Source organism: Chiloscyllium plagiosum, unplaced genomic scaffold (genome assembly GCF_037043375.1).
Source record: "Chiloscyllium plagiosum isolate Xiang-an unplaced genomic scaffold, Cpla_swu_hap1 HiC_scaffold_23, whole genome shotgun sequence".
In the NCBI taxonomy this organism is placed as follows: Eukaryota; Metazoa; Chordata; class Chondrichthyes; order Orectolobiformes; family Hemiscylliidae; genus Chiloscyllium; species Chiloscyllium plagiosum.
Window position 1 is genome coordinate 45,051,972 of NW_028270161.1, and position 12,760 is coordinate 45,064,731.

Here is a 12,760-nt window from a genome sequence, read left to right on the forward strand (position 1 = left end):
TGGTTTCCAGCATCTGCAGTTATTGTTTTTACCTCGTTGATTCTAACCCTACTGCGAATCCTCTTGCAAGGATGCCTACCTTGAAGAAGTTTTCCTCCTCTCTCTACAAGAATCTCAGGGAGTCCCTCTCCCACTGCAACTCCCAGGTCATTTCCTCTGCCCTGAAGCTCTTCAACCATGTCGTGAAACAAACTCGGTACCACAGCCACATTTGCTTCCTCAGTGCATGACTTCAACAGCTTCCTCATTTCCCCTTCCCCCACCTCATCCTAGTTTCAAACTTCCAGCTCTGCACTGTCCCCTTGACTTCTCCGGACTTGTCCGACCTGCCTAGCTCCTTTTCCACCTATCCACTCCACCCTCTCCTCCCTGACCTATCACCTTCATCTCTTCCCCCACTCACCCATTGTACTCTATGCTACTCTCTCCCCACCCCCACCCTCCCCTAGCTTATCCCTCCACGTTTCAGGCTCACTGCCTTTATTCCTGATGAAGAGCTTTTGCCCGAAATGTTGATTTCGCTGCTCGTTGGATGCTGCCTGAATTGCTGTGCTCTTCCAGCACCACTAATCCAGAATCAATTATTCTCCCAGTCAGCAAGTAAATTGAACTGATTGTTCTTCTAATAAAATTGATAGAATTTGAAATAAATAGGTGAGACATTACAGGTAGGAGTAAAGGTTGATGTGTTTGATGGTGGCATCACACTGGAAGTGGCAGAAATAGTGGAGGATGATCCTTTGAATGTGGATGTTGGAGGGGTGGGCTGGGGATTGTTTTTAATTGTCTGTCAAGGGGAAGGGAAAATATCAGAAAAGCATAGATGTGGAAGGTTCCATCTTCAGAATAAATGCAATAGGAATGGAGAAATTGGAAGGATTGAGATGGAGTCCTTCCAGGTGGTAGGCTATAAGTAATACAGTTGAGGCCATTGTGGGAATCAGTGGATTTATGATAAACATTAGTAATAAGCAGCTTATCCCCAGAAACAGGGTCAGTACAATTGAGGAAAGGAAAAGAATAGTCAGAAATGGACTATATGTAGCTGAGTCATTAATGTTCTGGAAAAGAATCAGGAGTAGGGGAAGCTGAGACCACAGAACAAGGAATGTTCCAAACACCCTATAAAAAGACAGCTGTAACTTGGACTCATGAGGGTGTTGGTAGCACCTCCTTTCATTTGGTGGAGGTGGAACAGGTCAAAGGAGAAATGTTTTGAACAGTAAGCAAGTTCAGCCAGGAGGAGGAAGGGACTGGTGCTGAATGGGAACTGTCCAGGCCTCTTCAAATTGAAGTAGAAGACAGCCCTCAGACTGCGCTGGTGAGGGTTTGAAGGTGTAGTGACTTTGGATATATAAGTAAAGAGGAGCCAGTTAGGGGTCAGGAAACTGAAAATTGTTGACATGTCCAAGTATGTCAGAACAGTCATGGATAATAAATGGGAAGATACAGGACAAGGGGAGAAAATATAGTCAAAATAGAACAAAATAAGTTGGTTGAAGCAAAAACACACTGAAAAAGATGGCTCTGTCATGATGCTTACATATTTTGGGAAAGAGGAAAAATGGGAGGGTTGTAGTGTTTTGAACTATGAAGTATTAACAGTGTTGTCATTGTTAGTTGATTGAATTATATTTTACTTAATCTGAATTAAGTACTGTATAATGTATGTAGTTGCTATTTTGCAACTCTGCTGAAATTTGTGATTGGATGCTGGTTTCGAAGCCTGGAAGGTTTAGCAGTGAGGCGTGCTTGGCAGACTTGACATTTGCTGGATGTGTTTTTTTCTTGTTGCTTTGCTGCAGGCAGCTGCCAATTCCAGATCATTTCCTAATACTAACAGATGTTATGTGCTTCTGGCAAGACAGGGAAACTTAAATAATTCATGAGACTGGCTTTATAGTTCAATGCTGGTCTCCATGGTTTTGAACTCAAACTCTTAGCTGTGTCAGAAGCATCTATCTACAACCTTATTTTTAGCGTTTTGTACATAGCATGACATTTTGTTAATAACTTAAGATAGTTTGTTAATTAATTTGCAGTCAGTAATGCTGACTTTGAATCAATGGAACTGGAATACTGGGTAGCGCAATGGGCGAGGCACTGACTGTCACTTCTCATTCTGTTGGATTGATTCTAACTTCTTGTGGCAGATATTAACTAGACAGTAATGGCCTCAAAATGAGGTCAGTATTCTTCTTGCTTTGTTATCTCCCAACGCTGAGGCACTCTTGTAGTAAGGGCCTCCTGCTAGGTATCCAGATCATCTGCCTCCTTTCAAGTGAGTGACCTTGCACAGGTGTGTGTGTGTGTGTGTGTGTGTGTGTGTGTGTGTGTGTGTGTGTGTGTGTGTGTGTGTGTGTGTGTGTGTGTGTGTGTGTGTGTGTGTGTGTGTGTGTGTGTGTGTGTGTGTGTGTGTGTGTGTGTGTGTACAGATATCACATAAATGCAAGTTTAAGACCCATGCAATGGCACAACAATTAAAACTGCCTTTGAAAAAGCAATACCTTAATAACTTGCATCCATTTAAATTCAAATCACAGCCAGCTCTTTGCCATGGGGACAGGCTCCACTTGTTCGATGCCAAAATGCCTGCATTGTATCCAGAGGATCCACTGGACGGGTGTGTAAGTTGGACAGAGCACCATTGTGTTGGTCATGTGTTCTTTCTGAGGCTTCAGCAGATTGTTGCTGCACAATAGACAGTAGAGGAAACTTAAATCTGCTTGTGCTACACCTGACCTAAACATGCAGAGTCTTAATGTTAAATGCTTGTAATAGGAAGAATTCTTTTTCACAGCATAATAATCTTAGTGGGCATGGAAATAGGGAAAAGGCAGGAGATTGGCAATAGGTAACAGTGCTAGGGCAGGCAGGAAGGACTGACCCGGAACAATTCTGTGATTTTTAATCTTGATAAAAAGAAAACAAAAGTATTTCAGATTTCATTATCATTAGTCACGTAAATGTGAACACTGCTTTAAATTCTTTGGTTAAACTATATTAGAAAATGAAAAAGTTTACAAATTTTATAAAAATCTGGATGTACCATTTATATATTCATACAATGTACAAGCATTTTTTTTATTTGTGCTCTGTAAAGTTTCTAATGTTATTTTTAAAAATACCTTTGAGTATATGATCTGGAGAGATTTCTTCAACTTAATGTTCAATTTTCATCCACAAGGGATAACCTGCAAAATTGAATCTGGAATTCTCGGAGGCAGCCAGATGGGCAATGAGTCCACCTCGGCTAAGCATCCCTGATCCCAGGAGAAAGTCTGGGATTGAGGGTGGTTGGGTGTTTTAAACAGGTTACTGCTGCTATCAAACAGCTGAGACACTCGCTTCCTTTGGGTGGAAGAAGATTCCTTTCACTTTAACTTCTGGTGTGGGTGGAATCTGTTCTCAGGGTTTCAAAACTCAGGGTCCTAAATCCTGGGGTCCATGTAAATATGTGATGAGCATTTAATTTGTAGAATCCCTACAATATAGAAAGAGGCTTTTCAGCCCATTGAACCCACACTGACCCTCTGAAGAACATCTCACCCAGACCCAGACTCATTACCCGATACCCGTGACTCTACATTTAATATGGCCAATTCACCTAACCTGCACACCTTTGGACAGTGGAAGGAAACCAAAGAAAAGGGAAAATGTGCAAACTCCTCACAGATAATCACCCCAGGTCCCTAGCATGTGAGGCAGCTGTGAGCAGTGACAACTGAGCCATCGTGTCGCCCCAGCATTCTGACGAGCCTTTACCTGTGGAGGAGATCTGGAGCCCCCATGCATTCTTCATCCTTCAGATAAGACCCTCATCAACGACATTATACGGTATTCTGCCGATCACTTCAGGCTTTCTCGCAAGCCTTTTGGGCCCACTGTTCAAGTTGAAGATTCCTGTAGAACTTTATAACAACTCAAATTTTAAACTTATTGCCATTTCAGTGGCAGTTTTTCCTGTGATTGCTCTGGGTTTGAAAAGCAATTTGCCTTTATTGAACATGTTTTAACATGGAAAATAACGGGTGCTTTTCTGGGCCTCTCCCCTACTCTTTGCTAACTTGCATTAGCTGCTCTGGTATGACTACTTCAATCAGTAGTAAAAATTGTGGCTGGTTTCTAATTGTACAATTTAAATATTAATGAAATACCTGAAAAGGTGTGCCAGCAAATAAATGAATGTTGAATCAATAATGAAGGCCATTGTCAGAGGTGACCAAGCACTTGATTAATGGGAGATATTTTAAGGCAGGTCAAAGCAATTCAAATATAAGCTAGTGTCACTTGATTGTCATTTGAATTGAAAATGTCATTAAAATCATGATGGGCCAGAGTCATCAGTTGTACCATGTATATGGGCACAATAATCATTGAAAAGTCAATTGGAAATGTTGACAGTTGTTAAATTTAACCCAGATATGTCAGCTTTCATCATCTAGATTAGTTGGATCTTTCTCCATGCGCTAGTTTTTGTTGATGTTGAAAGTTCCATTTTTGCATTCAAAGACTCTCTCTTGACTGGACTTTTACTCTATAAGACCATAAGTTGTAGAAGCAGATGTTGGCTATTCAGTTCAATGTGTCTGTTCCTCCATTCAATAAGATCGTGGCTGATCTGATATTCCTCAACGCCTTATTCCCATAACCCTTCATCCCTTTACTGATTAACAGTTTATTTCAGCCTTGAATAGACTTAATGACTCAGCCTCAGTAGCCCTCTGTGGGAAAGAATTCCACAGATTCACTATTCTCTGTGAGATGAAATTCCTCATCATAACCCTTTATTCTAAGATGATGCTCTCTGGTCCAGAATACTCCCACAGCGGGGATCAACTTTTCTGCATCTACCCTGTCAAGTCCCTTAGTAATCTTATACTTTTCAATATGGTCAACTCTCATTTCTCTAACTTCCAATGGGTACAAGCCCATGCTACTGAACATCATAGATGTCATTACAGACCTCTGGAGCAGATGGGACTTTGAACTTGGGCCTCCTGGTCCAGAGGTAGGGACATTACCACAGTGTCCTAAGAGCCCATGTTATTTTATACTGTTTCCTTTAAATCTATATGATGATTCTTCTGCTGCCCAGTATAACTGCATTGCTATCTCTAAGGTTTTATTGCTGGCTATGTCATTCTCCTGGACCTGCATGGGTTTGTTTTTGGGAAGTGGTAGTATTATGATACTGTGCTTTTCCAGCGCCACACTTTTCAACTCTAATAATCATGAGACCCAGGTAATTTTCTGGGGATGTGGGTTTGGATCCCACTACAGCAGATAATGAAATGTTAATTAACTTAATAAACCTAGAACCAATAGCTTGTCTACTAGTGACTGTGAAAATATCATCAATTGACTTAAAAATCCAACTGATTCACTAATGTGGAAAGGAAGGAAGGAAGATTTGTCATCCACAATTAGTCTGGCCTACATATGACTCCAGACTCACAAAATGGCCGAGTGAGCAACTCCATAGTATCTAACCATTGCAAAATGTCATAAAAGGAATCAAACTGGATGGACCATTGGGCATAAACCAATTAATTGAATTGACTTTGGCATATACAGCTGTGCTGAATGTGCATAATCATCTTCACTGACATCAGGCTGCTTTACCAAAACTGAAAGCTATTCCTCAAACCATTCGAAGAACATCCTGATATGGTCAACTTATCCAATCAATAATGTCCCAGACACTTGTCATCACCATGCCAGTATGTGTTCTGTCCTAATAGTGGCAGCACAGTGTACACAGTCAGGAGGAAGCCTGGGTTCAAATCCAACCTGTTACAGAGATATGTATTAACATCCCTGAACAGACTGATTAGAGAAAGTATCAGTCAGCAGGAAGTTGCTCTGAGAGTCCTCAACATTGACTCATAGCAACAGCTGAAACATGGGCAAGAAACTTTCTGTTCACGACCACCTACTGATAGTCCCTGGCCAGCTGATGAGTCACTTCTCTTCAATGTTGAGCAACATTTGGAAGAATCATTAAGAGTAACAAAGGTCCAGGTTGGGGGTTTTGAAATCCAGTACCGCCACTGACTGATCTAGCAGATTCCTAGAGGATGTACTTGCTGCACTGGGCCTGGACCACATGCTGAGAGAATTTTTGAGCAAAACGTGCACTTGCCCTAGTCCCAATCTACCTGCAGTAGATACCTCTGACCATGGCAGTACCAGCAGGAGTGGATCTTGCAAAACCAGAGTCAATGGGAATCGGGGGAAAACACCCCACTGGTGAGTGTCATTCCTAGCAGAGCAAAGATAATTAGGGTGGTTGATCAGTCCTCTCAGCTCCATGACATCTCTGCAGAATTCCTCAGAGTGGATATTTTCTAATATTATACACTTTTGGAAGGGGTGAGACTCAAACACAGACCTCCAGGTTCAGAGGACAATACCACTGTGCTACAAGAGCCCCTAATTCCTCAGGGTATTGTCTTAGGTACAACTATCTTCAGTTGCTTTATCAATGAGGTAGGGTCAGAAATCAGGATGATTGCTGACAGTTGCTCAGTCATCACTGAACTGCTGTATTTTATGTGGTGTAAGTACACCCACAGTGCCATTAGAAAAGCAGTTCCAGGGCTTGGACCCAGTGACATGGAGGGGAACTTGCAGGCGGTGGTGCTCCATGTATCTACTTTTATTCATGCTAGAGATTGCTGGTTTAGTAAGTAGTATTGAAATAATCTTGCTAAATTGCTGCAGTGTATCTTGTAGTTGGTGCATAGTTTCGCCATTGTGTGGTGATGGTGAAGAGATTATCACCCCATCCACCACTTTCAACATTCAATCAAATGGACTACTTTGTCCTGGATGGTGCTGAATTCCTTGAGTGGTACAGGTGCTGCACACACCCAAGGAACTGGAGAGTAATCCATCATGCTACTGACTTATGTCTAGTAGATGATAAACTGACTTTGGGGAATCAAGAGTTGAATTACTTGCTGCAAAACCCCTACCCTCTGACCTGTTCTTTGTCACCACAGTAATTATGTTAGTTCAGTTTGGTTAGGCTAGTTCAGTTCAACTTCTGGTCAGTGATAATTTCCCATGATACTGATAATGAGGGGCACAGTATTGGTAATGCCATTGCATGTTAAGATATTGGGTGTTGGGATAGGGCGAGGAAATGTGTGTTTTCTGGCACTTGTATGGAGTGAATGTTATTTACTAATTATCAGTCCAAGCCTGGATGTTATCCAGATCTTGTCATTATATAGACACATATGCTTTAACTAGATTAGATTAGTTATAGTGTGGAAGCAGGCCCTTCGGCCCAACAAGTCCACACCGACCCGCCGAAGCGCAACCCACCCAGACCCCATTCTCCTACATTTACCTCTTCACCTAACACTACGGGCAATTTTAGCTTGGCCAATTTACCTAACCTGCACATTTTTGGACGGTGGGAGGAAACCGGATCACCCGGAGGAAACCCACGCAAACACGGGGAGAATGTACAAACTCCACGCAGTCAGTTGCCTGAGGCGGGAATTGAACCTGGGTCTCTGGCGCTGTGAGGCAGCAGTGCTAACCACAGTGCCACCGTGCCGCCCACTGTGCCTCCGTGCCGCACAATTCTAAGGAATTGTGAATAAAGTTATACTTTGCACAGTCATCAGTGACCATTCTCAATTCTGACTGTATGATGGAGGAAAGGTCATTGATAAAAGTGAAGAATGCTTATGCTTGTGTCTAGGACACATCCCAGTGGAACTCCTGTACTGATGTCCTCAGACTGAGATAACTGATCTTGACACAATCACCCTCCTATGAAGTAGTTATGACTCCAACCAGTAGAGGGGTTTCTAGATTCCGGTTGATACCAGTTTTGCAGGAGCCTCTTGATGTCAGATTTGGTCGTATGCTGCCTAGATGTCAAGGGCAGTGAGTTTCCCCTTACCCATACAAGAATCTGACTGGCTTCAGGCACCACCTACCTCAGATTATGGAAGAAGTTCTTTGGTGAACCAAAACTCCCACCTCTGTTTCAGACATCAGTATTTTCACAGGTCCAGGAAAGGGGATGGGCCATGAATTCAACACGTTTGGAAGCCTTTTAGAACGGGTAATCTTGAACTGAACTTTCCTTGGAGGCAGCTGTGATTTGGAAGCCTCCTAATTCAGAGTGGAGGTATATACCATAGATTGTAGGTAGGGTGAATATGCTGCAACAGCTTGGAGCTCCAGCTAGAACATCTGCTAGTCTGGTTTGCCATGTTTATTTATCTTATTTCATTCCTATGTGTCCACTATAGCTTGTCAGCAACAACTCTCACGTCTACCATTCAATGAAACCTAGGTTAGCACCTTTATTTTGCTGCCTTTCCCTTTGCCCTCGAAAAGATACCTCTGGCCATTTAATCAGATGTGAGAAGCTGCCAAGTACTGATGTTTCCTTTTGTAGATGTCATCTTTCGAGTTCTTCTGTTCTTGGAATTTTGATTGCCTCTTTATTTGTCTGCTGACCTTCAAAAAACATGAAAAATGACTGAAAATAGTTTCACATCCATTGCAATCCATCATGAAATGCTTTTGTACTCATTCTAGTTAGTGGTGATAGTGTTGTGATTTGCAAAATGTAGCTGCCTATTAAATAATGCCATCGCCAGCCTGTTGCTTCAAATAACTGGCAAGCTGCAGAGTGATAGACCCACACTGTAACTCTAGAACGGTTTTCAAATGCATTAAAATAAATCAGCCACTGGATAAAGGACTACAGTGTACTTTGCACTATTAAAGGCATAATCCAACCTCCGATCAACAAATAACTGTTCAAGTTTCTCTCATTCTTTTTATTCAGTATATTTCCAGTTAGTGATCTGCTTGGCAGTTTGTAAACTTTGATAGCTGCCGTTACAAAGCATTAAATGTTTCTGGGAGTGTTGACTCTGCACATTGGACTGTTCTGGGAATGAGAGTTTATGGTTTTGACAGATTTATGAGTTTCTTTTCTAAATGCCTACTCAAGTCATGTTTGTCTCCATTAAGAGGTATATCAAATGGGGTTTTCAATGATTTCCAAATGTCATGAAATTTAGGAAAACGAATAATGAAATGATTGAGACGTAGAAAATTCTTAAAGGGCTTGATGTGGTAAATGCTGAGAATGTGTTCTCCCTCACCATGTAGTTTAAGTCAAGGGGTCACAACCTCAGAATGTGTGGTCAGCCATTTGAGATTGAGATGAAGAGACATTTCTTATTTTAGCCGATTATGGATCTTTGGAATTCCCTTAGAATTCTAAGGAATGTGTGAGATTTGGAATGGGAGTTGAAAGTAGAAAATCAGCCATGGTTGTCTTGATAAACCACAATGGAGGGGAAAGTGAGGACTGCAGATGCTGGAGGTCAGAGTTGAGAGTGTGGTGCTGGAAAAGCACACAGGTCAGGCAACATCCAAGGAGCAGGAGAATTAATGTTTTGGGCAAAGCCCTTCATCAGGAATTATGTTTTGGTTTATCAAGCAGGATGCTACCTCACCTGCTTGATAAACCAAAACACCTTTTTTTTACTGTTCTTAGTCTCATACGGTTTGAAACTCTTATTTTTCTGTGCATCTTTGTGTCAAATTATAAATTTTTCATATGGGTGAACATCTACTGTGAAGCACTGGAAGATATTTTTATATCAAAGGTGCTTTATAAATGCAAAATGATGGTTACAAACTTGCTAATCTAAGCATATACATAAGCAGTGCCATCACTGTTAAAACATTTACATTCAAAACATATTAATATTTCATATAACTCTTCCTTTGTTGCAATTTATCATTTTTCTTCATTCTTTTTAAAGGCTGCTTGTTTTCCAATGTCGATAATTATTGTTGGGGTTGGACCTGCAGAATTTGATGGTAAGAAATAGAAATTGTTGAACTTCAAATAAGGCAGAATAATAATTAATGATATTGTAATTCTAATTTGCATACAGAAACACGAACACAACGATCCTGAATGCATGACAGGAGAATTTTTAATCAATATGTGTGGGACGCACCCAAACTTTAGGCCATATGATATATTAGATGTTGATGATGAATGTGAAAAGACAACATGATAGTTGTTGACAGGCAAATCAGAAAATAAGCAAACAATGCGGTTAAAAAAAATTCCTCTTTCAAATAATCATCAAATGCATTGTGGTCTTTAAAATGGCAATTTAATGTATTTTAGCAATTATTCCAAGGATGAATTTACCCAGTCTCAAATAATCAGACCTGTACACCAGTCATGGTTACTTAGAATTAGTCTTTTTTTTCTGTTTCTATCATTGTGCAAGTTCAGTGCATTGAACTACTTTTTGCTGCTTTTGTGACAATTTGCTACTATCACACTTGCATTAAAATAAGTGGACACAAGTTTGGATTGTTGGGTTCAGAGCACTATTATGGTGAATAAAATTTAATAAACAGTGATAAAGGTATTTTATATATATATATATATATATATATATAAAATATAGGTTTTATTACATATTGGGTGGATTAGGTTCAGTTCAGTTCAAAAGAATAAGGTTTCAGCTACATGATAGCAGAAGAACAGGTTAATCCTAGCACGAGAATAAGGTTTCAGTACAGAACAGACGTTCCATCCTCGCAGCAAGGCAATTTGTTAGATTTGTATGATCTCCGGGATGTGAAAGGTGTAAGTGTCTTAGCTGTCAGAACTGAAAAACAATCCAATCCATGCATACAATTATTTCAGGAGTCCAAGAAGGAGAGTAGAAAGAATGAATAAAGTACAAAATTAAAGTGTTAGATAGGAGTCATTATTCTTTGGGATTGAGTACCTCAAAAGGATATAGCTGGGGGAAAAAGTTTGAATCACTGTTACTGCAGTTTATGTTATGTTATTTTTAAATTGACTTACACACTGTTTCTTTTTTACTGTCTTGTATAATAAACTTGTTTTTGAATATTAAATTACCATTGGCAGTCTCATGGTAAACATGTTCAGTGACTATTCACCACAGTACCCTACTGTGACAGTCAGACATATAATCTGTCAAGCCATGTTTAATTCTGGGATCTGACTTGTTCAGAATTTTCATTAACTGTATCATAATAAAACACCTGCCCATGAAAGAGTGGCTGGAATGTGCAGCACTTAAAAGAATTTTGAGGTCCGGACTATTTTACTGGTCCCGACTTTTTGCTGGTCAGCAATGCACCTGCTTAGGAACATTTCTGAGAGGTGACCAATTATCAGATGATTCCATGTTTATCATCTCATCAAAATCAGTGTGTGGAACATGAAGGTGGGAGAACCCAGGAAAGGGCCCCAGGAAAGGTTTGGTTGTGGGCCCCACCTGGGAGGTTGAACACTGCTGAAGAAAGGGAGAGTTAGGGAGCACATCAAACTAAAGGCACTCACAAAAGCCTTCAATGCCCCTTTGATTTCCTGACAGAAGGGTATTTCTGAATTATTGCCAGTTACCTGACCCAACGAGAGCCCAGATGAGACTAGGACTCCAGATAGCCTTCCCAAACTCCATGCAGTCAGTTTCTAATTGCAGTGGTCACCCATGAAGAAACTTACCTGGAGGTAGGTCCATGCTTGGAACATTAATTCAATGGAGTTTTACAGCTTATTCCACGTGTACTTCTAGACTAATCTGTGCAGGCCAGGAACATTCTCCCCAGTATTCTGAATGTTCATATTAAGTAAGAACTTATGTGAGAACATGTACCCTTAAAATCTGCTCTACCACACCATTAGATCTTGGCTGAATTTATGCACCAGTTTCACTTTTTCACCTTGTCTCCATATCTCTTAGATATTTCAGCACTTAGGAAGCCATCAGTCTTTGCCCTGAATATTCTTAGTGATTGAGCCTTCATAGATGGTGAATACCAATGATTTAAAACCCTTTGAGTTTCTTCAATTTTCAGTCTGAAGGAATGAACCTTTCATCCTGAGATAATGAGTTGGATTATCTGCTCAGGGCAGCCTCCCTGCACCTCACCATAAATGTCAGGTGGCTTTAATTCTTTCTTTTTAACCAGTGTGCCTTTAATTATAATGTGAGAGTTGTTGCCAAATTCCAGTATCACCTGTCCATGTTGCTGGCCAGTAGAGGCTGGCAGCTGTGCAGGACTGCTAATGATTGCTGGTATTGTGGAAGGACCAAGAGGAAGAGGAACTATGGATGTCCTGGATCCTAGTATCTGGGATCTATTGGGGCTAGCTGACAGACTCTGGTGAGGGATTCTTTTGCTGGAAATACTCAGCAGATCTACAGCATCTATGAAGTGAAAAATGGTCTATTCTAATGACAGATTATCACTTGATAGGTTAACTCTATCTTTCTTCACAGATGCTGCCAATCCTGCTAAGTATTTCCAGCAATGTTGATTGTATTTCCCCCCCAACAGTGTTACGTTAAATCACAGGAAATGAAACTAGTTGCAGAGGCAGGATTCGGTAATTGCAGATCTCAGGCAACTGCTAAATGCCAAACAGTTTTCAGAATTTGAAGTCCACAGATTCCTTTTCTTGAAATAGGCGTCAATGCCATCAGAACCACAAAGCTGTATGGTCTGTTTTCAAAGGCATTTTGGATTGGAAGATCCAACTTAAATTGACTTTCCAAAATGTTAGGAATGACTTTGCTCACTGGCACTTTGCTCACTCATTCCTAAAAGGAACATTTTTTAAAAAGATCTACAGAAATTTTATTTTGGTCTTGCTGCTCCGCTTGGGAGAGAAGTGGGAATTTTCATGTGTTATTTCATGTGTTAA

The 12,760-nt window shown here is 40.7% G+C and overlaps 1 protein-coding gene across 2 annotated transcripts in view; it reads left to right on the forward strand.

The window, feature by feature from the left end:
- Window positions 1–12,760, forward strand: part of LOC122561654 (copine-8) — a 371,771-nt gene that overhangs the window by 340,811 nt on the left and 18,200 nt on the right. For both annotated transcript variants that reach the window (XM_043713603.2, XM_043713601.2), the window contains exon 18: window positions 9,816–9,873. In XM_043713603.2, the coding sequence (XP_043569538.1) occupies window positions 9,816–9,873 (58 nt within the window). The remainder of the gene's footprint in view (window positions 1–9,815; window positions 9,874–12,760) is intronic.